Here is a 26349-nt window from a genome sequence, read left to right as displayed (position 1 = left end):
TGTTGTTGTGTAGCCTCCCAGTATATGGAGCTGAAATCTCAAAATCAGGTCAGTAACCCTTGACACACTCCACTGCCTGAAACCATTGATCTAACCCATATGTTTCTCAAATTAAAATATTTTGACTTCTTAACGATAGTCATTTGAGGTCATCTCAATAACCTACTGAGAAAATCAACTAGTAAGGATAGATGTGAAGAAGTCTTCTTTGGCTGACTGTGCAACCAGTAGACGTGCTCTTTCTTTCCTGAAGCCACACTTTACCATGTGTGTAAGCTTGGCCTGCTTATGAGGCCACTCCTGCACCTTGCTTAGCTTTGAAAAAATTTGTGTGTGCTTCCCTTTCATATTTTACAGCCCAAGTCACAGCGCACGATTAATCAATGCCATATTTCTGCTAATGAACATGCATTACATTTTTCCTTTCATGGAACCAATGCAATTAAACACAGATACCACCTCAACTGCTGTTGAGTCAGGCTAACATTATGGAAAATGACTGTCTGTGTGTCAGTATCCACCTAGAATGTCCAATACAGTATACAAAGTATGAAGAATCTCTTTCTGTTTCACTATGTGTATGGCCAATACAAACTGCCCTGGTTCCCTTTCACATAGATGACCGCTACATAATATCAGCACATGTGCACTGAGTCTCACTGGGGCCAGTAATGAAAATGTTCTCTGCTTTTAATTGAGGAACACAACTCAAAGTTTGAAAGACTGACTTCCTCATTCAGTACTGTAACACCCTTTTAGTTTACATGAGATGACTTTGTTGGACTTTGGATTTATAGCGTGCTGTTACAGTAACTGTGAGAGAGAGCTGAGAGCAGATGTGGTGAAGGGATGTTGTATGTTGAAGGGCCTTTGCATGGTTGGCTCTGAGCCCACTGTCACACACAGCTTCCTGACATCCGCCATGCCATAGTACTGTTTACAATACACCCGCACTCTCCTCTCTTTTCCACCCGTCTCCTTTCCAATCTATGCTCCGCTCTTCTCCACTTCCAGAAACCTGGCCACTCTCACACCACTGGGTCTGATCTTAAACGCCCACTTAGATCCATGGTGTGTGTGCTGCACAGTCTCACTGAAACCCAGAAATGCACACACAAACAAATACATACACACACACACACTTTACTTCCGGTAGTCGCTCACACCACACATATCCATTCATTAAATTCACACCAGTTTTCTGGCATGTATTGTATTACTGTATCCTCCCATTCAGTAAAAAGCCCACTTCCACTCCCAGGCACCTATGATCTCACTGTACATTTAAACATGCACTCCCATTTAGAACACACAGCTGTGATATGGAACCCAGGGACCATTGGCCTAGGTTTTAATTTATGTGATTTAACAGCTGGATAGTAGGGAGGAGGGAGGAAAGGGGAGGATAGATCAGGGGGGTTCACAGGGCTGGGGGTGGTGGGGAGAAGGAGGGAGGGAGGAGTAGAGTAAATGAGGGGAGGGGGTAGAGATTGTGTGTGGGGGGGGTCGCCTCTGATGAGGGCCACGTCTTTTCTACGAGTAAACAGGCAGCCTGCGGGGGTCTGGAGGTTATGGGAAAGGAGGAAACAGCGATGCTAATCAGGCCGGCACACACTTCCCCCGACAATAAAACAAAATGAGGGGAGAATGGAAAAAAGAGAGACAACTCTGGAGCAGAGGGTCACATCGCAGCCCCACTTCGCTAGGCTATGTTTTTGCGAGTGGTTGTAGTAGTGACATTGGCTGTATTTGTCGTGATAGCTGATAATACCATCAGGCATACTTCAAAATTGTTCTCTAGAGAGCCTCTGTATGTAGTGGCAATGACTAGTCCTGGGAAAGGTAAGTGGGGTCAGTTCCTCTACAGTGACTAACCAGTGACTACATATACAGAACATTCAGTCTTCAAGGACATATAGTACAATCACTGGGAGCGGTGATGCAACTAATGCCAACTCATTGGAAAGGTGGAAAATGTTGGTAAAGATCACTATTGTAAAAATGCTATTGTGTGGCTTAGTAATACATACTGTCATTAAACCCTTATGAGTGTGTCAGGACTGAACAATGCATCACTGTCGATAACAGGTAATGACTATGTCATTGTTACAATCATAATGGTATCATAATCATATCACATTTGGAATAGAGTGAGCTTTTATAGTCAACCAATCAATCCAGCTAATGATTTTAACACAATATTGTAATGAAGACGTGCTTCTAATAAACAGGCTGTAGTGTAGCTGAGGAGATGAGGGGCTTTCCTTTAGCTGCAGGGGGTGGTGGAGCTTTATCAGTGAGCTCTCTAACTGTGAGAGAGAAGGAGGAAGGCCTGGGGGGATTGAATTATCTGCACAATGGAGGGCACGTTGTGGCGCTAATGGAGAAAGAGATGTCCTTTTTATCGAAGTTAATTGTTCAGAAAGAACTGAACTTATGTTCAGGCAGGCCCAGAACCACCCACAGGCATACTCACTCAAACATACATACGGTCACTCACCATGCACACAAATACACAGCCTGTGGTTCTGTCCCTACTGGACGCCTGTGATCTCAGCAGGACTGCATCCAGCCTGTCGCATCCCCAGACGGCTAAGAGACAAGGGCCAACAAGGATCCCTGTGTGTGTGTGTGTGTGTGTGTGTGTGTGTGTGTGTGTGAATGACTGGTCAATAACTCGCTAAGTGGTACCTAAGAACAGGGACGCCAATCCAGTCATACCATACCGATTGGCTGGTGGTAACAAAATAGTATTTTTCATTTCAGTACGCTTCTCCACTACCTCCAAACCCTAGTGTCTGGGTTTCATATTGTAACAAAAAGATAAACATGTCAACGTGTTGCATTTTAAGGCACATAAAGAAACAACAGCTCACCAACAATTCCCCAGCCTAGCCGTTTCTAAGCAAAGCATACTGTAATACATCCTTGTAAATAGAATAATATCTAAAACCAGGGGAAGGCATGTCATCATGATGTAATCAAGGAATGACACCCAAAACTTAAAGAGAGGGACCGATGTCAAAAGAAGGTGAGCTTCAAGCCCCAGGATATAGTATAGGTCATAGGTTAAACTTTCAGCTAGCTAGCATTCAGTTAACCCCTGGTAGCACCAACAGGTCCTTTCAGCTAGCTAGCTGAAAGGACCTGCTGCTGCTACCAGGGATTAAATGAGTGCTAGCTAGCTGAAAGGACCTGTTGGTGCTACCAGGGGTTAACTGCTAGCTGTCAGTTAACCCCTGGTAGCAGCAGCAGCAGGTCATTTCAGTTAGCTAGCTTTCAGTTAACCCCTGGTAGCAGCAGCTAGTCATTTCAATTAGCTAGCTTTCAGTTAACCCCTGGTAGCAGCACCTAGTCATTTCAATTAGCTAGCTATCAGTTAACCCCTGGTAGCAGCAGCACGTCCTTTCAGCTAGCTAGCTGTCAGTTAACCTCTGGTAGCAGCAGAAGCAGGTCCTTTCAGCTAGCTAGCTGTCAGTTAACCTCTGGTAGCAGCAGAAGCAGGTCCTTTCAGCTAGCTAGCTGTCAGTTAACCTCTGGTAGCAGCAGCAGGTGCACCAGTTACGTGTCTGGATTAAAGAGAGGCAGCCAGCCATCACAGATGTGCCCGAGGAGCAGCTTTGCTTTAGCTATGGGTGCTAAAATGCAATGCCATTGCGTGAACCCCTAACTGTCAAAACCATGGCAACAGCATTTGCCAGGTGAAGAAGCGAGACATTGAAACCCAAGTGCACATGTTGCCTTATTTGTGGGACATGACTGTGGTGCTGCTCAGTCTCATTGGGAGGACTGTCACTTAAACTTAAAATGACATAGAGAGACATTTTCATTCCCATAACCATTCTTCCTGTAACTGTACAATGTATAAATTACAGTACAATGACCAGTGACTAACTTGACGTGGTAGTGTCCAGGAAACTGTTTGTGTGGTTAACAACAGCAGCCCCAGTTCTTACAGATGTAGTATCTTAATTTGAGACAGTTGGCTATAGCAGAAAAATAATTCTGCAGCAACAGGAAATGTGAATTATTATGTGGATTATAATTAATGGACAAGTCTGAAATTACAAACTTCAGAAGCCTTTTTAAACCTCAAATACAGTGCACATTTTACATGTCCTGCATTGCAATCCTGCAAATTAAGATCCTACATCTGTAACTGGCTTTTGTAATAAATAAATCAACTTTAATATTTCCTTTCAGAGTTTCTCTTTGAACCATTGGTTTTAGTAAAGGGAGACCCAGCTCTTATTCCCTCTGTTGTAACGCTCATGGAAATTAGTTTAGCCTGTCAGAAATATAATACTGAATGAAAACCGGAGTGTATTAACCAAGTGGAAATGAGTACATCCCCTCTAAATGTTTGTCTGCCTGTGCTTATATGTGTCTGTGGAGCTCTCAAAACATTAAACAAAAGTTTATATTCAACTTGACCTATTTCTAGAACTTAGTAAATTTCAAACTAAGATATTAAGTACATAGATAGATTAATACATACTTTAAATGTTCACCATTAACACATGGATGTTTCTTATAAGGGAGCGAGAGGGGGCATAATGAAAAGTGGCCTTGAAAAGGCCACTCAGCTAGCTCCGGTCCAGATATTAGTCAGCAACGCTATTAGTCTTAATGGCTGCCCTCAGGCACAAAGGACCTGGGCTGTCCTTTTAAGAGTAGATACAAGGAGCTCATTAAGACAAAACAAAGAGGGCAGTGAGAGGGAGAGAGTGGAGAGTGACTGACTGACTGAAATGAAGTAAGCGTACCTTTAAACCATCCCTCCCCTCATACCCACCCCCTTGACAGGCCCTTGTGAGGAGCAGTGAGACCGCAGAGGCCACACAACATCTCTGCCTGGCATTTCCACTATGGCTCATATCCAGGTTTGCTAATGGAGATGGTGAAAGATCCCTATTTAAAAATCCATACATGATCAATACCACTGGCTTCCCTACCTCCCAATCCCATTTGGAGATATAGCTACGTATATGTAGAATCATATTGCCTTGCAAATTAGGATGGACCAGCTATGTTATTTTGTGTATGCAGATCTGTGTAGATAGGATTTAGCCAATGTATCAGCATCCAATGTCACTATATTGTTTGTTTGAGGCATTAATTCTACAGCTCACAAACAATGAAACTATTGTACTTTATCTGTCTACTTCTACCAGTAATATTGTCTTGGACAGACCCTCCTACTGTTGTCAACATAACTAGGTTCCACTAAAGAAGCAGAGCAACCTGCATGTAAAAAAATTGCAACGACAATCTGTTGCCATGGCAGGTAATTTCCTTGTGGTTGTCATTGTTTCAAGTGGAGCACCAGTACTCTTTCTCTCTCGCTCAGATATTCAGTCATTCTCGTACAAGAGGCATAACTAAATCTTGATTCAATATCCTAAATGACGTTGACACGTTGATTGCCCCTCATCAGAGTATCCTAAAAAACAGACTCAAATATAAAAAGGATCCTTATAGATTAAACAGTAATACTTACAAACCAGATTAGCAGTGATGGCCATGATGACAGGGGTCCCCGATTTTATTTGTGTCGATAAAAGAGACGATTGATCCAGTTATTTTGAACTCTCTGTGTCTACTGAGTGATTTTTGGATGCGTTTCAAGTTTCAGCAGCATCAAATCCTGTGCATTCTTCCAAAACGTCATCCCTTTTCTAAAGCCTGAGAGGTAGTTCTGTAAATAGGCATCCTTGTTTTTTATTGATCAGTACAAGGTGAACAGGAAATAATCTGAGGTGTTTATGAGGGCCGGTTGCATGTTATGAGGACGCTTGGACCCTTGGAATTGGACACAAACGGACCCCTTAGCCTGGGATGCTTTGTATACTGCTCTGTATGCTGGTCTATCAGATGTTTAACAATCCTCCCACGCCTTTCTTTTAACTTGTGCTTAAGGGTGACAATGAGAATGTTTCATAAACAATGCGAATTGTATAGGGTTATTGACTCACTATATTAGGTCTCTATCTGCATAATTATGTCATTTGTAACATTTTAATTGAAGACCTTCCTATAATGTTTCATAAAAGTTGCGTTATGGGGGAGTCTTTGACACTAGGATTATAGAACATGGATGAACTTCTGTAGGTCTATTGTTGTGCATAAAAACTAAACAGAACTAATCTCTAAATACAAGAAGTAGCCTAACAAATCAGATGTCCAAAATAGCCTACTGTCAGCCATTGAATTTGACTAATTTGCGGAAACATGTGGATCATTGTTTCTCACAGAAAGACAGTGGACAAGAACGTAATTGAATTGTGAATCACTGGTGGAGTTCCTTTTGCATCGCCTGGTGCTCCGGTTGGGTTTAGATGTCACTTAAGGACCAATGGAATGTTCTAAAATGAGAACTCTCCTCACCCGGGGAACCGGGCCATGCAAAACGAACTTGAGCACGGGCTGTCGAAACACCGCCCCTTCAGATGTCAAATCGTACATTTAGGCTCCACAGAAGGAACAATCTTTTCCGTGCTTCTCAGTCAGAGCGACAGAAACGCCCTGACGGAGATAGAGGGAGGGAAGGAGAGAGAGAGAGAGAGAAAGCCATTGAATTGAGAGAGAGAGAGAGTAGCGGAGAGAGAGAGAGTAGCGGAGAGAGAGAGAGTAGCGGAGAGAGAAGTTTGTAGCCTACTGGAGAAATGTTGGTGGAGATAAATTGAAGCGGGAGGATAAGAAAAAACGCAATATTGTTTTTGAGTAAATCATAACTTTATTTATGAACTATTGTGTTTAGAGAGAGAGACACAAATAGAGCATCCCGTTATCGAACAAATTGATCTGATGATCATGACGGCAGCTGTCGACATGAAACCGACGTTAACCATCATAAAGTCTGAAAGAATGGACGGTGAGTAAATCAACTTTTGAACTTTGACATAATATAACATTGTAATTACAGTAGCCTGCGCTCGGTATGTTTCATATTTTTCCCGGCCAGTTAGCGGCTTGCATTTCAAACTTTTGTAAGCCAAAATGCTGTCCTAAGTAGTGCAACATGTATCAGTGGAGGTGATAAGTATTTCCCTATGATAAAGCCATCATGTAGCCTAACAGGACATAATGTCCGCGTCCTATCGCATCTCAATAATCGATGTGTATGCATTAACAAGACAACAGGTTTCGATAAATGTTTGTGGTTCCAGACAGTTGTGTTGTATAAAATAATGGACAAGGGAAAATGCATGTTTTACATTACTCTTATGCAATTTAGGTTACAGTACATTATGCTTGGTTCATAACCTACTCCTAACCTACAAAATGAATGATATCGCCCGTTTACATAGTTGTATTTCTTAATCTTCTATCTCATGTTCAGTAGACATGATGCAGGGACTATTCTGTCTATACCAGTCTAAAGCTCTGTATCACAAGGCTAGACTGTAGGCTGCTGCTGCTGCTGAACCCTGCACTAGACTGACAATCATATTTCAGAGGATGAAGAGTTCATTTATGAGGAGACATGATTTAACTATTTTACCTGTATGAACACTTACTTCAGCTATGGTAAATAATATAAAACTAAAGCAATCAGTGTGACATTGTGCATAAGCCTGTTAAAAATATATATTTTAATTTGACAGTTGACACATTTCCTCATTCATAAAAAGTTTGTTAATTTGAACACATGATTATTTATGGAGGTACAGTAGCCTTGTGCCTGTTGTGTATGCCTTTGGTATAATAGTAAAAAAAAACATCTGTCCAAATGATTTCCCTCTAGAGAGTAAGCCTTCTCTTTCATCCTGAGATCATGCCTCTCCGGGCACCTACTATCACAGTCCCATCTCCTCTCCCAATCACAGCCCATCTAACTGCCTCTCCCAGTCTCCCTCCCTGGCCACCCAGAGTTGCCCCAGCACGGGGGGGTGTGTGTGTGTGTCATATCAGGCATGCTGCTCTGTCTGCATGGGAGACCACGCCCAGTCATCAGTATTCCCCCTCTCATCTCCTCCTTGTGCTGAGTGGTTTAGCTGGCGTCTCCAGAGAGAACCAGAGGCAGACGGTGGTGATGAGTGTGCAGGCCTAAGGGCTGGATATCCTGCCTGCTGCCCGTAAGGCCAGGTTGCACTAGGCTGTGGCATGGAGACAAGCCCACACAACACAGTGTTTGTGTCTGTATTTAGATCCTTGTGGTTTAATTCCCCTCAAAGTGACTCTGTTCTTTTACACAGAGAATCAGGCTGATTTCACTCTTTCTTCCTTCATTGATAGGTCTGACTGGGCTTTATAGTAGCTAACATCAGGCTAATAATCAGACAAGTTTTTAGCTTCAGAAGTGTGCCAGCTGTTAAGGTGGCAAAGGCTTGAGACGTCATGGAAACACAATACATACACTACACCGTAACCCGATACGCTGAAAAAAAGGAAGAACGTGTAATGACTCCTTGAGGTGAAGCACTGGTGATGTGTTCACCACTTTAATTCAGATTACACCTGCAGAAGGTGCGCACACACACAAACATACACACACGGGAATGGTAACACACTCATATAAAAAAGTTGCTGACAGCTGCAGTGGGGTTGCCAAAACATACTGCTATCTTGCAAAGCCATTTCGCAATGCTAGCTCCCTCTTCCTCTGCCGACCATGTGTGCTGGGGTCAGGCTGTAGCTGCCAAGACTCTCTACATCAGACATACACATTCCGTCTACTCCTTCCCAGTTTCCATGTAGCTAGCTTCTCTCACTGCAAATAGGACAGTAGACCAATGGCCCACTGATGAACTGAACCCTTCCTGCTCTTTCTGATCCAAAGAGGAAATTGCAATGTTCCTCGTGGCTGGTATATACTAGAACAGCACTTTGTCTGTGAATGGTGGAAAGGGTTAAGTGAGCTATAGAGTGATGACACTTAGGCAGAGGATTTGGTTAGTAACATTTACACTAAGATACAGGTATAACTTTTTTCTGTCTCTTTTTCTCTCTATGCGTGCATGCATACACACACACACACACACACACACACACACACACACACACACACACACACACACACACACACACACACACACACACACACACACACACACAGCAAGACAATAGGATTAAGTGGTTGGAGTACATCTCATTGTCTTGTTTATTTTTCTATCTTTGTGAAGGTGCAGCGAGTGTCAGTTTACTGAAGCTTTTTTTTCACTCTATCCCACTGAGGTAATTATTTTTAAGTGCCTACAGGCTGTGGTGGAGGTTAGGGGTGATCCAAAACAAAGCTGTTTATATTCCACAAAGCAGGTTCCTGAGTTACAGTAGTGGTACTGACATAGTAGATCCTTCATTCCTACACACAAGTCAGATTCTTTGGGATTCCAAAAAGTAGTGCCAATGATATATTGGGAAATGCAAGTGAAAGTTTTCCACATGCAAGTGAACACTTGGCAATAAAGTGCTGCTATATTGAATTAGATATAAGCTCAGTATAACGTAGAGCATGGTGCAGTAGCTGATTACCCCATGTATCAAGTAGCCATAACAAAACTAGAAAGCTATGGAGTGGAGCTGCCAAGGCTTAGATAAGTCCCATTTCTTCTCAAGATGGAGGGTGTCGGATTGCAAAATAACTGCCTCTTTTTCTGATTTCAAAAGAATGTAGCTTATGGCTTCTTTACAGGACTGTATATACACTACTCCTACCATCCTGTATAAGAACATGTGCTGTCCTGTACTGACTGAGTCCTCCCTACATGGTCTAAGATCCCGCTCTCTCTGTTCGTCAGGTCTGCAGGTCAGGGTTAATTGACTGAGAGGAATGTGTGCGGCAGGCAGGACTGCTCTGTCGCAGTCTCCCTTTTATCTGATTAAGGCGCTGCTTGTCTTAACTGGCACGCTGCACTACCGGGCCGGGCGGCTGCACTCAGAACCCCTTATGCCACCACACACCCTAGCCACACACAGCCAGCCAGGGCCCTCAATGGGCCAGGAGCCAGAGGCGCGACCCATCTCTCCCCGGGTGGGTGCCTGTTGGCATGGTGAGGTGTGTTTTCCTCCTGGGCATGGTGGCTTGAATAAGCGTGTGTCGGCTGAAGGCTGGTTTGACGGTGTCAGCGCTCCTTCAGTAGTGGGGTATAAAATGCTAAATGTGCCCATGTTTGATCCCGCCGGGCCACTTGGCAGCTGTGCAAACAGCGGTGGGGTGATTCAGCCTCCTCTGATGTGGGCTGCTGCTTCTGGACCCAACAGAACAAACACATTTGCTCAGGTCCATTTCACTTTGCTGAGTCAAATAATGGCCAACCAGGATGTTAGATCAAGAGCACTTTTCGGTGCCTGGTATTTGGTGCTGTGCCCATAGTATTTAGACAGTGTTTACCTAAACAATGTCTCCATGATGCCAGGCTGCCATTGTGCCCAGTGCGCATTGGATGCCCAGTCTCCTGAATGGGCCACAGTCTAATTTTATGCAGAGCAGACGTTGGTAGAATGGTTGTCTATGAGGAGAAGTACTTTACTACTGGCCACAATGACCCAGTGTCTCTGCTGTGAATGGGCTGTGATGTCACCCTATAATATCATTAAATGGGTATCTCCTCCTCCCTCCTCATCCTTCGTTCATTCATCTCTTTGACCGTGGTCTTCCCCTGTTAATCTGTGAAATGTTATCATGAATGGGCAATATCGGGATGACTGCACGTATTCATTTAGCCTTTTAGAGTTTAGTCATATACAATAGGTGTGCTACCTTGTGGATAAATCAGTGTACTAAATAGTAAGCATATGTGGAGAGAGAGGGAGCAAGAAAGGCATTTGAAGGTGTGACATACTGTAAGATGTGCTGAAGCATAGGTATGTGTGGAATCAAGTTGAAAAATATAATTTGGTTGTATAACGGTATGTGAACTTGAAAGATAGTTTCTTTTGACCGTGTCAGAAACATCAGAAACAACATTCACGAATAAGCCTTCTCAAGACTGCAACCAAAACAAAGAAACGGCACGTCCCTGAGTTTTACATCCTCCCTCCTCTCATTCCTCCTCTCCCCCTCTCCCTCCTCTTTTCCATCCTCTCTGTGGGCCACATGAGCATCTCTGTCTAACGTCACCTCAGGCCTTGATGTGGCGTCGGCTTCTCTCATCCTAGCTGTCTGTCAGTCTCTGCTAATCACTGAGTCACAGCACCAGCCACACCACCGCGTGCCACCGGCTGCCTCCTGCTGCCACAGGCCCTTCCTCTCCCCATTACTCCACATTACTGGACTGACTGGGAGAGCTGACTGGGAACTGACTAGTGGTGGTCCACGCTGCCTCACCAAACCATGGCCAACCACCTCCCACGCATCCCACCATTCCCTGTGTGTGGCACTACATGTATTTCTGTCCCCATATTGCTGTTTTACAGTTCCTCATCAGGAGGTTGTTTGCCCAGAGTAAGAATACTTTGCCTGGTATACACATCAATCTGGTGTCCTCCGAGGCCAAGCCCGGTCTTCTGTTTACGGCCAGCGGCCCAGATTTTCCTCTTTCCTTTTTGTATGCATTTTCTGTTTTCTGCAGACCACCTGTTTTTGGAGTCAGCATGAGTGCTGCTTTTGTAATCAGGCTAGTAGTGAATGTCCCATGAGCCACAGCTTGCGCTTTAATGTATGTCAACCCTACTATATCAGAGGGGTATTGACAAGCAGGTCTGCTCTACTTAGCAGGGAACAATAAGTAAAGCTGTGGCGGGGGAGGAGAGTTCTATGATGTAGGTGAGGCTCTGTGGCACTCTCATGTCGAGTCGGGCCTCAGTGACACAGGCACAGTCAAATCGGAGGCGCATGTGCCCTTACCTTGCTCTGCTCTGGACCCCAAGGAGGGGAGGTTGGGGCCAGGGCTGTGGTTGGTTGAGAGTTGGGTGTTTGGAACAGCTGGATGCCTTAGCTTGGCCTGGCTCCTTCTCTCTCTTTCTTCATATCTGCATATTTGGGATGGAGTGAGTGGCCTGGCCTGGCAATCTCCAGACTGAGTGTTGCTAACGACAATTAATGTGGGCGTCTGGAGGAGGCCCAAGGGTCTGTCCTAATGAGAAGTTGACAGCTTTCACTTCCATCACTACAGAGCTGCTGGGACACAGTCCACTGGCAGTTTCTCATAAAACCACATTGAAGAGGTCTCTCTACGTGCTCCTATCCTCAGCCCTCAGAGCTCAGACTCCAGTATGTTTTTTTGGGGAACTTCTTAGGAAGAAATGACAAATAGTGAGTAAATGATGACATTTATTTAGATAGACTGATTGCTTGCATTATGTTTACTCACGTCAAGAGGAACACAATGTTCAGTCATTCTCTGACGGTGTGAGTCACATCTACTCAATGTTTTGGATGAGTCTGTGTGTGTGAGTGTTTGCACGCTCGCGTGCATGTGTCCCATGAGTTGCTGTTGTCCATCTGTTACACATCATTTGATCAGCACACACACAGCTATTTCATTTTGTCTGAAGTGTTGCATTGCGTCAAAAAACACCTACGTTGAGATAGAGGTGAAAAGTAAGTAGATGTTTGATATGTTTTACAAATATATGATTGTTTGCCTCTCACTCAAACATCAATTTCAACTCTAAAACATCACTGTTCCATCGAAAATAGAGATGAATTAATGTATTTGAACTCCAACCGTTTTCTAAGGGGCCACAGTCATTCTCTGACTCATTAGAGGCACACAAGAAAGCTGTGGGAAGCACATTAGTGATTGTTAAACACAAGAGGAATGTATGGCACGCAACATGAAAACAATGTGGTCTGGAGGGAATTTATTTATCCACTGTCCATCTGTCGCCCATGCCCTAGAATGAGCAGAGCACATTGAGCTCTATGATGTAGAACTGTATCCATATAGTGTTTGTGTGCGTAGAGTGTCACAAACAGAACTATGGAATGAATGAATATTCTGTTAATATGATGGCTTCCCTCTACTTTCAGGCGGTAACGCTTCCCGCCACATTTCAGAACAGTGTCAGGAAACTGTTGCAGTTTGGGCTGAAAACGGGACAGGCATGGTGGGTTTGTTAGAAGAATGCAAGCGAGCAAGTAAACTGTTTGTCAGATATGTCGTGTGTTTGATTTAATGCCTAAACAGTTCCCTCAGAGCATCCCCTGTGTGTTTACAACTGGGCTGGGGCCAGGGAAAGCTGCTACATGCCGCTAAGCTCACACCACCTGCTCTGCTCTCTGGCATGGTAGTCTAACAGCTAGCCAGAGCCCTGCTAACTCACAAAGAACACAGAGCAGCCTTTTCCTGCTTTTTTCCCATGTTTTTTGTCTTGGGTAGATTGAAGTGTTCTGAAATTTGCTGTAGGCGTTTTTCATAGGGAGCTGGGCATTGCAAAATGTGTATGTATTTTTGCAGAGTGAGATATTTTGCAACACAGTCGTCATTTCTACTTTGAAGACGTATAAAACCATCTGCTCTGTCTCTATGATTGAAGTATTGAGTGTATGATCGTGAGTCGCAAGACATGTAGGCGGCTGGCATGGATGGTGAGCATGAGCCATTAGTAAGAGCTTTGTCTCTGTTTTCCCCCCTCTGCAGTAAGCAGGGAATTTCCACCAGCTTTCAAGAGAAAAACTCAGCATCCACCAGGCATAGCCTTGGATCAATTGAAAAAGGCAGCTAATATCATCACACATGAACTGAAACTGGTAAACAATATGGACGAGTTAATGTACTTACCACACATCAGAAGCTAGAATTTCAAACATAGAGAAGAGAGAGAAATAGAGAAGAGAAGATGTGGGGGCATTCGTCTCTGTTAGCCTCAGACCCTGGAGAGCTGTGTGTTTTGTATTGTAAAGAGAGAGGGGCATACTGTAGTTATAGTTCTGGTCAACAGTAGTAGTAGTTACAGGTCTGGTCAACAGTAGTAGTTACAGGTCTGGTCAACAGTAGTAGTAGTAGTTACAGGTCTGGTCAACAGTAGTAGTAGTAGTTACAGGTCTGGTCAACAGTAGTAGTAGTAGTTACATGTCTTGTCAACAGTAGTAGTAGTAGTAGTAGTTACAGGTCTGGTCAACAGTAGTAGTAGTTACATGTCTTGTCAACAGTAGTAGTAGTAGTAGTTACAGGTCTGGTCAACAGTAGTAGTAGTTACATGTTATCTGTCAACAGTAGTAGTAGTTACAGGTCTGGTCAACAGTAGTAGTTACAGGTCTGGTCAACAGTAGTAGTAGTTACAGGTCTGGTCAACAGTAGTAGTAGTTACAGGTCTGGTCAACAGTAGTAGTAGTTACAGGTCTGGTCAACAGTAGTAGTAGTTACAGGTCTGGTCAACAGTAGTAGTAGTTACAGGTCTGGTCAACAGTAGTAGTAGTTACAGGTCTGGTCAACAGTAGTAGTAGTTACAGGTCTGGTCAACAGTAGTAATAGTTACAGGTCTGGTCAACAGTAGTAGTAGTTACAGGTCTGGTCAACAGTAGTAATAGTTACAGGTCTGGTCAACAGTAGTAGTAGTTACAGGTCTGGTCAACAGTAGTAATAGTTACAGGTCTGGTCAACAGTAGTAGTAGTTACAGGTCTGGTCTACAGTAGTAGTAGTAGTTACATGTCTTGTCAACAGTAGTAGTAGTAGTAGTAGTTACAGGTCTGGTCAACAGTAGTAGTAGTTACAGGTCTGGTCAACAGTAGTAGTAGTTACATGTCTTGTCAACAGTAGTAGTAGTAGTAGTTACAGGTCTGGTCAACAGTAGTAGTAGTTACATGTCTTGTCAACAGTAGTAGTAGTAGTAGTTACAGGTCTGGTCAACAGTAGTAGTAGTTACAGGTCTGGTCAACAGTAGTAGTAGTTACAGGTCTGGTCAACAGTAGTAGTAGTTACAGGTCTGGTCAACAGTAGTAGTAGTTACAGGTCTGGTCAACAGTAGTAGTAGTTACAGGCCTGGTCAATAGTAGTAGTAGTTACAGGTCTGGTCAACAGTAGTAGTAGTTACAGGTCTGGTCAACAGTAGTAGTAGTTACAGGCCTGGTCAACAGTAGTAGTAGTAGTAGTTACAGGTCTGGTCAACAGTAGTAGTATTTACAGGTCTGGTCAACAGTAGTAGTAGTTACAGGTCTGGTCAACAGTAGTAGTAGTTACAGGCCTGGTCAACAGTTGTAGTAGTTACAGGTCTGGTCAACAGTAGTAATAGTTACAGGTCTGGTCAACAGTAGTAATAGTTACAGGTCTGGTCAACAGTAGTAGTAGTTACAGGTCTGGTCAACAGTAGTAGTAGTAGTAGTTACAGGTCTGGTCAACAGTAGTAGTAGTAGTAGTTACAGGTCTGGTCAACAGTAGTAGTAGTTACAGGTCTGGTCAACAGTAGTAATAGTTACAGGTCTGGTCAACAGTAGTAGTAGTTACAGGTCTGGTCAACAGTAGTAGTAGTTACAGGTCTGGTCAACAGTAGTAGTAGTAGTAGTAGTAGTAGTAGTTACAGGTCTGGTCAACAGTAGTAGTAGTTACAGGTCTTGTTACAGGTAGTAGTAGTAGTAGTAGTAGTTACAGGTCTGGTCAACAGTAGTAGTAGTAGTTACAGGTCTGGCCCACAGTAGTAGTAGTTACAGGTCTGGTCAACAGTAGTAGTAGTAGTTACAGGTCTGGTCAACAGTAGTAGTAGTAGTTACAGGTCTGGTCCACAGTAGTAGTAGTAGTTACAGGTCTGGTCAACAGTAGTAGTAGTAGTTACAGGTCTGGTCAACAGTAGTAGTAGTAGTTACAGGTCTGGTCAACAGTAGTAGTAGTAGTTACAGGTCTGGTCAACAGTAGTAGTAGTTACAGGTCTGGTCAACAGTAGTAGTAGTTACAGGTCTGGTCAACAGTAGTAGTAGTTACAGGTCTGGTCAACAGTAGTAGTAGTTACAGGTCTTGTCAACAGTAGTAGTAGTAGTAGTAGTAGTAGTAGTTACAGGTCTGGTCAACAGTAGTAGTAGTTACAGGTATTGTCAACAGTAGTAGTAGTAGTAGTAGTAGTTACAGGTCTGGTCAACAGTAGTAGTAGTAGTTACAGGTCTGGTCCACAGTAGTAGTAGTAGTTACAGGTCTGGTCAACAGTAGTAGTAGTAGTTACAGGTCTGGTCAACAGTAGTAGTAGTAGTTACAGGTCTGGTCCACAGTAGTAGTAGTAGTTACAGGTCTGGTCAACAGTAGTAGTAGTAGTTACAGGTCTGGTCAACAGTAGTAGTAGTAGTTACAGGTCTGGTCAACAGTAGTAGTAGTAGTTACAGGTCTGGTCAACAGTAGTAGTAGTAGTTACAGGTCTGGTCAACAGTAGTAGTAGTAGTAGTAGTAGTTACAGGTCTGGTCAACAGTAGTAGTAGTTACAGGTCTGGTCAACAGTAGTAGTAGTTACAGGCCTGGTCAATAGTAGTAGTAGTTACAGGTCTGGTCAACAGTAGTAGTAGTTACAGGTCTGGTCAACAGTAGTAGTAGTTACAGGCCTGGTCAACAGTAGTAGTAGTAGTAGTTACAGGTCTGGTCAACAGTAGTAGTATTTACAGGTCTGGTCAACAGTAGTAGTAGTTACAGGTCTGGTCAACAGTAGTAGTAGTTACAGGCCTGGTCAACAGTTGTAGTAGTTACAGGTCTGGTCAACAGTAGTAATAGTTACAGGTCTGGTCAACAGTAGTAATAGTTACAGGTCTGGTCAACAGTAGTAGTAGTTACAGGTCTGGTCAACAGTAGTAGTAGTAGTAGTTACAGGTCTGGTCAACAGTAGTAGTAGTAGTAGTTACAGGTCTGGTCAACAGTAGTAGTAGTTACAGGTCTGGTCAACAGTAGTAATAGTTACAGGTCTGGTCAACAGTAGTAGTAGTTACAGGTCTGGTCAACAGTAGTAGTAGTTACAGGTCTTGTCAACAGTAGTAGTAGTAGTAGTAGTAGTAGTAGTTACAGGTCTGGTCAACAGTAGTAGTAGTTACAGGTCTTGTCAACAGTAGTAGTAGTAGTAGTAGTAGTTACAGGTCTGGTCAACAGTAGTAGTAGTAGTTACAGGTCTGGCCCACAGTAGTAGTAGTAGTTACAGGTCTGGTCAACAGTAGTAGTAGTAGTTACAGGTCTGGTCAACAGTAGTAGTAGTAGTTACAGGTCTGGTCCACAGTAGTAGTAGTAGTTACAGGTCTGGTCAACAGTAGTAGTAGTAGTTACAGGTCTGGTCAACAGTAGTAGTAGTAGTTACAGGTCTGGTCAACAGTAGTAGTAGTAGTTACAGGTCTGGTCAACAGTAGTAGTAGTAGTTACAGGTCTGGTCAACAGTAGTAGTAGTTACAGGTCTGGTCAACAGTAGTAGTAGTTACAGGTCTGGTCAACAGTAGTAGTAGTTACAGGTCTTGTCAACAGTAGTAGTAGTAGTAGTAGTAGTAGTAGTAGTAGTTACAGGTCTGGTCAACAGTAGTAGTAGTTACAGGTATTGTCAACAGTAGTAGTAGTAGTAGTAGTAGTTACAGGTCTGGTCAACAGTAGTAGTAGTAGTTACAGGTCTGGTCCACAGTAGTAGTAGTAGTTACAGGTCTGGTCAACAGTAGTAGTAGTAGTTACAGGTCTGGTCAACAGTAGTAGTAGTAGTTACAGGTCTGGTCCACAGTAGTAGTAGTAGTTACAGGTCTGGTCAACAGTAGTAGTAGTAGTTACAGGTCTGGTCAACAGTAGTAGTAGTAGTTACAGGTCTGGTCAACAGTAGTAGTAGTAGTTACAGGTCTGGTCAACAGTAGTAGTAGTAGTAGTAGTAGTTACAGGTCTGGTCAACAGTAGTAGTAGTAGTTACAGGTCTGGTCCACAGTAGTAGTAGTAGTAGTAGTAGTAGTTACAGGTCTGGTCAACAGTGGTAGTAGTTACAGGTCTGGTCAACAGTAGTAGTAGTTACAGGTCTGGTCAACAGTAGTAGTTACAGGTCTGGTCAACAGTAGTAGTAGTAGTAGTTACAGGTCTGGTCAACAGCAGTAGTAGTAGTTACAGGTCTGGTCCACAGTAGTAGTAGTAGTAGTAGTAGTTACAGGTCTGGTCAACAGTGGTAGTAGTTACAGGTCTGGTCAACAGTAGTAGTAGTTACAGGTCTGGTCAACAGTAGTAGTAGTAGTTACAGGTCTGGTCAACAGTAGTAGTAGTTACAGGTCTGGTCAACAGTAGTAGTAGTAGTAGTTACAGGTCTGGTCAACAGTAGTAGTAGTAGTAGTTACAGGTCTGGTCAACAGTAGTAGAAGTAGTTACAGGTCTAGTCAACAGTAGTATAAGTAGTTACAGGTCTGGTCAACAGTAGTAGTAGTAGTAGTTACAGGTCTGGTCAACAGTAGTAGTATTTACAGGTCTGGTCAACAGTAGTAGTAGTTACAGGTCTGGTCAACAGTAGTAGTAGTTACAGGCCTGGTCAACAGTAGTAGTAGTAGTAGTTACAGGTCTGGTCAACAGTAGTAGTAGTTACAGGTCTGGTCAACAGTAGTAGTAGTTACAGGCCTGGTAAACAGTAGTAGTAGTAGTAGTTACAGGTCTGGTCAACAGTAGTAGTAGTAGTTACAGGTCTGGTCAACAGTAGTAGAAGTAGTTTCAGGTCTGGTCAACAGTAGTAGAAGTAGTTACAGGTCTGGTCAATAGTAGTAGTAGTTACAGGTCTGGTCAACAGTAGTATAAGTAGTTACAGGTCTGGTCCACAGTAGTTGTAGTTACAGGTCTGGACAACAGTAGTATAAGTAGTTACAGGTCTGGTCCACAGTAGTAGTAGTTACAGGTCTGGTCAACAGTAGTATAAGTAGTTACAGGTCTGGTCCACAGTAGTAGTAGTTACAGGTCTGGTCAACAGTAGTATAAGTAGTTACAGGTCTGGTCAACAGTAGTAGTAGTTACAGGTCTGGTCAATAGTAGTAGTAGTAGTTACAGGTCTGGTCAACAGTAGTAGAAGTAGTTACAGGTCTGGTCAACAGTAGTAGTAGTAGTTACAGGTCTGGTCAACAGTAGTTGTAGTAGTTTCAGGTCTGGTCAACAGTAGTAGTAGTAGTTACAGGTCTGGTCAACAGTAATAGAAGTAGTTACAGGTCTGGTCAACAGTAGTAGAAGTAGTTACAGGTCTGGTCAACAGTAGTAGAAGTAGTTACAGGTCTAGTCAACAGTAGTATAAGTAGTTACAGGTCTGGTCAACAGTAGTAGTAGTAGTAGTTACAGGTCTGGTCAACAGTAGTAGTAGTAGTTACAGGTCTGGTCAACAGTAGTAGTAGTAGTTACAGGTCTGGTCAACAGTAGTAGTAGTAGTTACAGGTCTGGTCAACAGTAGTAGTAGTAGTTACAGGTCTGGTCAACAGTAGTAGTAGTTACAGGTCTGGTCAACAGTAGTAGTAGTAGTTACAGGTCTGGTCAACAGTAGTAGTAGTAGTAGTTACAGGTCTGGTCAACAGTAGTATTCGTTACTGGCCTGGTCAACAGTAGTAGTAGTTACAGGTCTGGTCAACAGTAGTAGTAGTTACAGGCATGGTCAACAGTAGTAGTAGTTACAGGCCTGGTCAACAGTAGTAGTAGTAGTAGTTACAGGTCTGGTCAACAGTAGTAGTAGTTACAGGCCTGGTCAACAGTAGTATAAGTAGTTACAGGTCTGGTCAACAGTAGTATAAGTAGTTACAGGTCTGGTCAACAGTAGTAGAAGTAGTTACAGCTCTGGTCAACAGTAGTAGAAGTTACAGGTCTGGTCAACAGTAGTAGTAGTTACAGGTCTGGTCAACAGTAGTAGTAGTAGTTACAGGTCTGGTCAACAGTAGTAGAAGTAGTTACAGGTCTGGTCAACAGTAGTAGTAGTAGTTACAGGTCTGGTCAACAGTAGTAGAAGTAGTTACAGGTCTGGTCAACAGTAGTAGTAGTTACAGGTCTGGTCAACAGTAGTCATAGGTCTGGTCAACAGTAGTAGTCGTTATTTGCCTGGTCAACAGTAGTAGTAGTTACAGGCATGGTCAACAGTAGTAGTAGTTACAGGCATGGTCAACAGTAGTAGTAGTTACAGGTCTGGTCAACAGTAGTAGTAGTTACAGGCATGGTCAACAGTAGTAGTAGTAGTAGTTACAGGTCTGGTCAACAGTAGTCATAGGTCTGGTCAACAGTAGTAGTCGTTATTGGCCTGGTCAACAGTAGTAGTAGTTACAGGCATGGTCAACAGTAGTAGTAGTTACAGGCATGGTCAACAGTAGTAGTATTTACAGGTCTGGTCAACAGTAGTAGTAGTTACAGGTCTGGTCAACAGTAGTAGTAGTTACATGTCTTGTCAACAGTAGTAGTAGTAGTAGTAGTTACAGGTCTGGTCAACAGTAGTAGTAGTTACAGGTCTGGTCAACAGTAGTAGTCGTTATTTGCCTGGTCAACAGTAGTAGTAGTAGTTACAGGTCTGGTCAACAGTAGTAGTCGTTATTGGCCTGGTCAACAGTAGTAGTAGTAGTTACAGGTCTGGTCAACAGTAGTCATAGGTCTGGTCAACAGTAGTAGTCGTTATTGGCCTGGTCAACAGTAGTAGTAGTTACAGGCATGGTCAACAGTAGTAGTAGTTACAGGTCTGGTCAACAGTAGTAGTAGTTACAGGCCTGGTCAACAGTAATAGAAGTAGTTACAGGTCTGGTCAACAGTAATAGAAGTAGTTACAGGTCTGGTCAACAGTAGTAGAAGTAGTTACAGGTCTGGTCAACAGTAGTAGAAGTAGTTACAGGTCTGGTCAACAGTAGTAGAAGTAGTTACAGGTCTGGTCAACAGTAGTAGTAGTTACAGGTCTGGTCAACAGTAGTAGTAGTTACAGGTCTGGTCAACAGTAGTAGTAGTTACAGGCCTGGTCAACAGTAATAGAAGTAGTTACAGGTCTGGTCAACAGTAGTAGAAGTAGTTACAGGTCTGGTCAACAGTAGTATAAGTAGTTACAGGTCTGGTCAACAGTAGTAGAAGTAGTTACAGGTCTGGTCAACAGTTGTAGTAGTAGTTACAGGTCTGGTCAACAGTAGTATAAGTAGTTACAGGTCTGGTCAACAGTAGTAGTAGTAGTTACAGGTCTGGTCAACAGTAGTAGTCGTTACAGGCCTGGTCAACAGTAATAGAAGTAGTTACAGGTCTGGTCAACAGTAGTAGAAGTAGTTACAGGTCTGGTCAACAGTAGTAGAAGTAGTTACAGGTCTGGTCAACAGTAGTAGAAGTAGTTACAGGTCTGGTCAACAGTAGTAGTAGTAGTTACAGGTCTGGTCAACAGTAGTAGTCGTTATTGGCCTGGTCAACAGTAGTAGTAGTTACAGGCATGGTCAACAGTAGTAGTAGTTACAGGCATGGTCAACAGTAGTAGTAGTTACAGGTCTGGTCAACAGTAGTAGTAGTTACAGGTCTGGTCAACAGTAGTAGTAGTTACAGGTCTGGTCAACAGTAGTAGTAGTTACAGGTCTGGTCAACAGTAGTAGTAGTTACAGGTCTGGTCAACAGTAGTAGTAGTTACAGGCATGGTCAACAGTAGTAGTAGTTACAGGCCTGGTCAACAGTAGTAGTAGTAGTAGTTACAGGTCTGGTCAACAGTAGTAGTAGTTACAGGCCTGGTCAACAGTAATAGAAGTAGTTACAGGTATGGTCAACAGTAGTAGAAGTAGTTACAGGTCTGGTCAACAGTAGTAGAAGTAGTTACAGGTCTGGTCAACAGTAGTAGTAGTTACAGGTCTGGTCAACAGTAGTAGTAGTAGTTACAGGTCTGGTCAACAGTAGTAGTAGTTACAGGCATGGTCAACAGTAGTAGTAGTTACAGGTCTGGTCAACAGTAGTAGTAGTTACAGGTCTGGTCAACAGTAGTAGTAGTTACAGGCATGGTCAACAGTAGTAGTAGTTACAGGCATGGTCAACAGTAGTAGTAGTTACAGGTCTGGTCAACAGTAGTAGTAGCTACAGGTCTGGTCAACAGTAGTAGTAGTTACAGGCCTGGTCAACAGTAGTAGTAGTTACAGGTCTGGTCAACAGTAGTAGTAGTTACAGGCCTGGTCAACAGTAGTAGTAGTTACAGGCCTGGTCAACAGTAGTAGTAGTTACAGGCCTGGTCAACAGTAGTAGTAGTTACAGGCCTGGTCAACAGTAGTAGTAGTTACAGGCCTGGTCAACAGTAGTAGTTACAGGTCTGGTCAACAGTAGTAGTAGTTACAGGCCTGGTCAACAGTAGTAGTAGTTACAGGCCTGGTCAACAGTAGTAGTAGTTACAGGTCTGGTCAACAGTAGTAGTAGTTACAGGCCTGGTCAACAGTAGTAGTAGTTACAGGCCTGGTCAACAGTAGTAGTAGTTACAGGCCTGGTCAACAGTAGTAGTAGTTACAGGCCTGGTCAACAGTAGTAGTAGTTACAGGCCTGGTCAACAGTAGTAGTAGTTACAGGCCTGGTCAACAGTAGTAGTTACAGGCCTGGTCAACAGTAGTAGTAGCTACAGGCCTGGTCAACAGTAGTAGTAGTTACAGGTCTGGTCAACAGTAGTAGTAGCTACAGGCCTGGTCAACAGTAGTAGTAGTTACAGGTCTGGTCAACAGTAGTAGTAGCTACAGGCCTGGTCAACAGTAGTAGTAGCTACAGGCCTGGTCAACAGTAGTAGTAGTTACAGGCCTGGTCAACAGTAGTAGCTACAGGTCTGGTCAACAGTAGTAGTAGTTACAGGCCTGGTCAACAGTAGTAGTAGTTACAGGTCTGGTCAACAGTAGTAGTAGTTACAGGCCTGGTCAACAGTAGTAGTAGTTACAGGCCTGGTCAACAGTAGTAGTAGTTACAGGCCTGGTCAACAGTAGTAGCTACAGGTCTGGTCAACAGTAGTAGTAGTTACAGGCCTGGTCAACAGTAGTAGTAGTTACAGGTCTGGTCAACAGTAGTAGTAGTTACAGGCCTGGTCAACAGTAGTAGTAGCTACAGGTCTGGTCAACAGTAGTAGTAGTTACAGGCCTGGTCAACAGTAGTAGTAGTTACAGGTCTGGTCAACAGTAGTAGTAGTTACAGGCCTGGTCAACAGTAGTAGTAGTTACAGGTCTGGTCAACAGTAGTAGTAGTTACAGGTCTGGTCAACAGTAGTAGTAGTAGTTACAGGTCTGGTCAACAGTAGTCATAGGTCTGGTCAACAGTAGTAGTAGTTACAGGCCTGGTCAACAGTAGTAGTCGTTACTGGCCTGGTCAACAGTAGTAGTAGTTACAGGCCTGGTCAACAGTAGTAGTAGTTACAGCTCTGGAGGCTGAGCACCACAGGCTTGTGAAGGGAGTGGGCAGACAGCGGTGGAGCCCTAAGAATAGCTGCAGTGTTCCAACAGGGAGGGATGGATGGATGGTGAGAGAGCCCCAGCCTGTGACCTCAGAGCAGCGCCTGGGCTGGCCCTCATCTGGCCTTGGCCCATGGTCGGTCCTGCTGTAACGCAACTACTCTGCCTGCCCGGCAACTTCCTCTAGCGAGTACCGAGTGGCCTCTTCTATTACTGTCTCTGGCCTTCACATGGGAATCCAAATAGCGGTAGAACAAGCGGTCCTCTCAGGACATAGACTGCCCTCTGAAGCCCCACCCCCCCCAACTTCATTCCCCTGCTGAATGGTCTCTCTTTATGTCAGCAGGGTTTATGACCCTTCACTCCCAGACTGGGACTGATAAGAATCCCCATCAAAGCTCTCTCCGATAGCGGTGTCACCTCTGGACATGGGGTCCCTGAGTGAGTAGGACCCCCTGGTGGTACCCACCACGCTGCCTAATAACCTATATTAGCCGTGGAGGGATATTTTCCATAAATGGGTTAACCGGGGTTGGCCCTGAAATGACCGACCCGCTCTACCCACAACTAACCTCTCTCTTTCTTTCTGGGAAGTGACACCTTAGCCTCAGGAAGTGGACCCTCTCGCATACTTAAATACAGCCTTACAGTGCTGCAGTGAGAGAGAAAGAGAGGTGTATTGTCAGCCACGGATGTTAATCTCACAACGGACTGAAATAAATCAGCCCTTTATGGCTTTAAAAGCATTTCACTGCTGAAATATTTGACAGTCCACTGAATAGCCCCATAGACATTCTACCCACTTTGATCACATACCCACTGTCTTTCTCTCACACACACACACAGTGACAGACCTAAATGGACACGCACACATTCATACACACTCAGTCTAGGTCTATTTATAGCCACATGATAGCACAGTGTCTCTTTCTCCCATTGTGTGGGTGGAAGTTGCCTGCTCCATGCATATCGAGGCAGCGTCATAGCAGGGGGTTTAGGAATGAACGCAGCAGTCTCAGCCAGAGACCGCATCATAGCAGGGGGTTTATGAATGAACACAGCAGTCTCAGCCAGAGACAGCGTCGTAGCAGGGGGTTTAGGAATGAACGCAGCAGTCTCAGCCAGAGACAGAATCGTAGCAGGGGTTTATGAATGAACACAGCAGTCTCAGCCAGAGACAGCATCGTAGCAGGGGGTTTATGAATGAACACAGCAGTCTCAGCCAGAGACAGCATCGTAGCAGGGGGTTTAGGAATGAACACAGCAGTCTCAGCCAGAGACAGCGTCATAGCAGGGGGTTTATGAATGAACGCAGCAGTCTCAGCCAGAGACAGCTTCATAGCAGGGGGTTTATGAATGAACGCAGCAGTCTCAGCCAGAGACAGCATCGTAGCAGGGGGTTTATGAATGAACACAGCAGTCTCAGCCAGAGACAGCATCGTAGCAGGGGGTTTATGAATGAACACAGCAGTCTCAGCCAGAGACAGCATCGTAGCAGGGTGTTTATGAATGAACACAGCAGTCTCAGCCAGAGACAGCTTCGTAGCAGGGGGTTTATGAATGAACACAGCAGTCTCAGCCAGAGACAGCTTCATAGCAGGGGGTTTATGAATGAACGCAGCAGTCTCAGCCAGAGACAGCTTCATAGCAGGGGGTTTATGAATGAACGCAGCAGTCTCAGCCAGAGACAGCTTCATAGCAGGGGGTTTATGAATGAACGCAACAGTCTCAGCCAGAGACAGCTTCATAGCAGGGGGTTTATGAATGAACGCAGCAGTCTCAGCCAGAGACCGCTTCATAGCAGGGGGTTTATGAATGAACGCAACAGTCTCAGCCAGAGACAGCATCGTAGCAGGGGTTTATGAATGAACGCAACAGTCTCAGCCAGAGACAGCGTCATAGCAGGGGGTTTATGAATGAACGCAACAGTCTCAGCCAGAGACGGCGTCATAGCAGGGGGTTTAGGAATGAACGCAACAGTCTCAGCCAGAGACAGCTTCGTAGCAGGGGGTTTATGAATGAACGCAGCAGTCTCAGCCAGAGACAGCTTCATAGCAGGGGGTTTATGAATGAACGCAACAGTCTCAGCCAGAGACAGCTTCATAGCAGGGGGTTTATGAATGAACGCAGCAGTCTCAGCCAGAGACAGCTTCGTAGCAGGGGGTTTATGAATGAACGCAGCAGTCTCAGCCAGAGACAGCTTCATAGCAGGGGGTTTATGAATGAACGCAACAGTCTCAGCCAGAGACAGCTTCATAGCAGGGGGTTTATGAATGAACGCAGCAGTCTCAGCCAGAGACAGCTTCGTAGCAGGGGGTTTATGAATGAACGCAACAGTCTCAGCCAGAGACGGCGTCATAGCAGGGGGTTTATGAATGAACGCAGCAGTCTCAGCCAGAGACAGCTTCATAGCAGGGGGTTTAGGAATGAACGCAACAGTCTCAGCCAGAGACAGCGTCGTAGCAGGGGGTTTATGAATGAACGCAGCAGTCTCAGCCAGAGACAGCGTCATAGCAGGGTGTTTAGAAATGAACACAGCAGTCTCAGCCAGAGACAGCGTCATAGCAGGGTGTTTATGAATGAACGCAGCAGTCTCAGCCAGAGACAGCATCGTAGCAGGGTGTTTATGAATGAACGCAGCCGTCTCAGCCAGAGACAGCGTCATAGCAGGGGGTTTATGAATGAACACAGCAGTCTCAGCCAGAGACAGCATCGTAGCAGGGTGTTTATGAATCAACACAGCATTCTCAGCCAGAGGCAAGGAGGAGAGGCAAGGAGGAGAGGCAAGGAGGAGAGGCAAGGAGGAGAGGCAAGGAGGAGAGGCAAGGAGGAGAGGCAAGGAGGAGAGGCAGGGAGGAGGCACCGTTCCAGACACTGAGCGTGTGTGAGAGCAGAGGGAGCACTTTGAGGCCTGTGATCAACTCACATTACTGCTCAATGACTCATCCTTCCAGTCTCCCTGCACTCCCCTCACCCACCCTACCCCATCCGTCTTGGTCTGCCACACCCCAGCCCCACCACGGTTCCTTAGGGCCATGGCCCTGGCCACAAAATCCCAATTTCACGCCCTCGCTCCGGCGCACAGGCGAAGAAGGCTGCTAATTTGGTTCACGTGTGACTCCCTCCTCCTCCTGTTCCCCACTGCTAACAGACCTGGGGGCCAGAGGTGTGGACT

At 44.5% G+C, this 26349-nt stretch overlaps 1 protein-coding gene across 4 annotated transcripts in view; it reads left to right on the top strand.

Moving 5' to 3' along the window:
• The window catches only part of ets1 (v-ets avian erythroblastosis virus E26 oncogene homolog 1), a 52645-nt gene that overhangs the window by 5452 nt on the left and 20844 nt on the right, over window positions 1–26349 (top strand). Inside the window, exon 1 of one of the 4 annotated variants that reach the window (XM_029681291.2) lies at window positions 6507–6874. The exons of the other annotated variants lie outside the window; for them this stretch is intronic. Within the exon in view, the coding sequence (XP_029537151.1) occupies window positions 6808–6874 (67 nt within the window). The 5' untranslated portion in view covers window positions 6507–6807. Of the gene's footprint in view, window positions 1–6506; window positions 6875–26349 lie in introns of those variants that run through there. 4 annotated transcript variants of the gene reach the window in all.

The sequence above is a fragment of the Oncorhynchus nerka genome, linkage group LG14 (genome assembly GCF_034236695.1).
Source record: "Oncorhynchus nerka isolate Pitt River linkage group LG14, Oner_Uvic_2.0, whole genome shotgun sequence".
NCBI classification, from domain to species: domain Eukaryota; kingdom Metazoa; phylum Chordata; class Actinopteri; order Salmoniformes; family Salmonidae; genus Oncorhynchus; species Oncorhynchus nerka.
Note: the sequence above shows the minus strand (reverse complement) of the source record. Positions and strands in the feature narration are given on the sequence as shown.